Source organism: Nerophis lumbriciformis, linkage group LG22, assembly GCF_033978685.3.
Source record: "Nerophis lumbriciformis linkage group LG22, RoL_Nlum_v2.1, whole genome shotgun sequence".
Taxonomy (NCBI): domain Eukaryota; kingdom Metazoa; phylum Chordata; class Actinopteri; order Syngnathiformes; family Syngnathidae; genus Nerophis; species Nerophis lumbriciformis.
The window spans coordinates 6,648,768-6,649,958 of NC_084569.2; the positions used below are offsets into that span (position 1 = coordinate 6,648,768).

Below are 1,191 nucleotides of genomic sequence, written 5' to 3' on the forward strand. Positions count from 1 at the left end.
ATGGTCATGAGCTTTGGGTCATGACCGAAAGGACAGGATCACGGGTACAAGCGGCCGAAATGAGTTTCCTCCGCCGAGTGGCGGGGCTCTCCCTGAGAGATAGGGTGAGAAGCTCTGTCATTCAGGGGGAGCTCAAAGTAAAGCCGCTGCTCCTCCACATCGAGAGGAGCCAGATGAGGTGGTTCGGGCATCGGGTCAGGATGCCACCCGAACGCCTCCCTAGGAAGGTGTTTCGGGCACGTCCGACCGGTAGGAGGCCACGGGGAAGACCCAGGACACGCTGGGAAGACTATCTCTCCCGGCTGGCCTGGGAACGCCTCGGGATCCCCCGGGAGGAGCTGGACGAAATGGCTGGGGAGAGGGAAGTCTGGGCTTCCCTGCTTAGGCTGCTGCCCCCGCGACCCGACCTCGGATAAGCGGAAGAAGATGGATGGATTGATGGACTTTTTTCTGTACATGATTTTATGATTAAAGGCAGTGCTGCACAAAGGCCTGGGATTTTTTTGAAGTGGCCTCATCAAGCGACAAAGCGCATGAGTCACACAGACAACAAGACCGCGAACCCTTGATGGAAGACAAATGGTTTGAATTCAAGGAACAGTTAGGTCTGTCATTCTTTTAAGAAATGAACACTGGCAGATGTCGTGTGAGATGCGACTGTAACTTTACAACGCAGAGAATGAATTGACACAACTTTTATATGCTTCAAATCTATAACGTACGACACATTTCCTTCTGTAATGAAAAATAAAATCCAGTCATGTTAATACTGTTGAAAAACAAATAGTGGTTCATAATTACAGAGTAAGGCTCGTTTCCCCTTTGTCTTGTTCCTTGCCTTGGCGTGGGATAATAAATACATAGAAATCTTTCATTCGCATTTAACTCGACAAAAAAAACTATAAATATCAGCTTATTTAGTTAAATCAAGTCAAAAAATATACTTTAAGGCAACATTTTCCCTGTGGTTCTTCTTTATGATGCTAACATGCAAGCGAGCAAATGTGTCATAAGCTTGCATGTTTGCAGCTTTCAACAAAGCGTCGCATGTCAGGAGAACATTCCTGAGAGTCTGCTTCAACTCAAAAGTTATTACCAGCCAAAGTCCTGCCCACTCATCTGGTAGAATCGCTGGTTGTGAGGTTGGTAGAAGTCTCTCAGTCTCTGCAAGACCTCAGCAGGAATCTGAGG

At 47.4% G+C, this 1,191-nt stretch overlaps 1 protein-coding gene across 1 annotated transcript in view; it reads right to left on the reverse strand.

Moving 5' to 3' along the window:
* Window positions 1-710: 710 nt before the first annotated feature.
* Window positions 711-1,191, reverse strand: part of LOC133615616 (heparan sulfate glucosamine 3-O-sulfotransferase 6-like) — a 51,174-nt gene continuing 50,693 nt past the window's right edge. Inside the window, exon 2 of the mRNA XM_061974346.1 lies at window positions 711-1,191. This exon is cut by the window's right edge and continues 520 nt beyond it. Within this exon, the coding sequence (XP_061830330.1) occupies window positions 1,093-1,191 (99 nt within the window). The 3' untranslated portion in view covers window positions 711-1,092.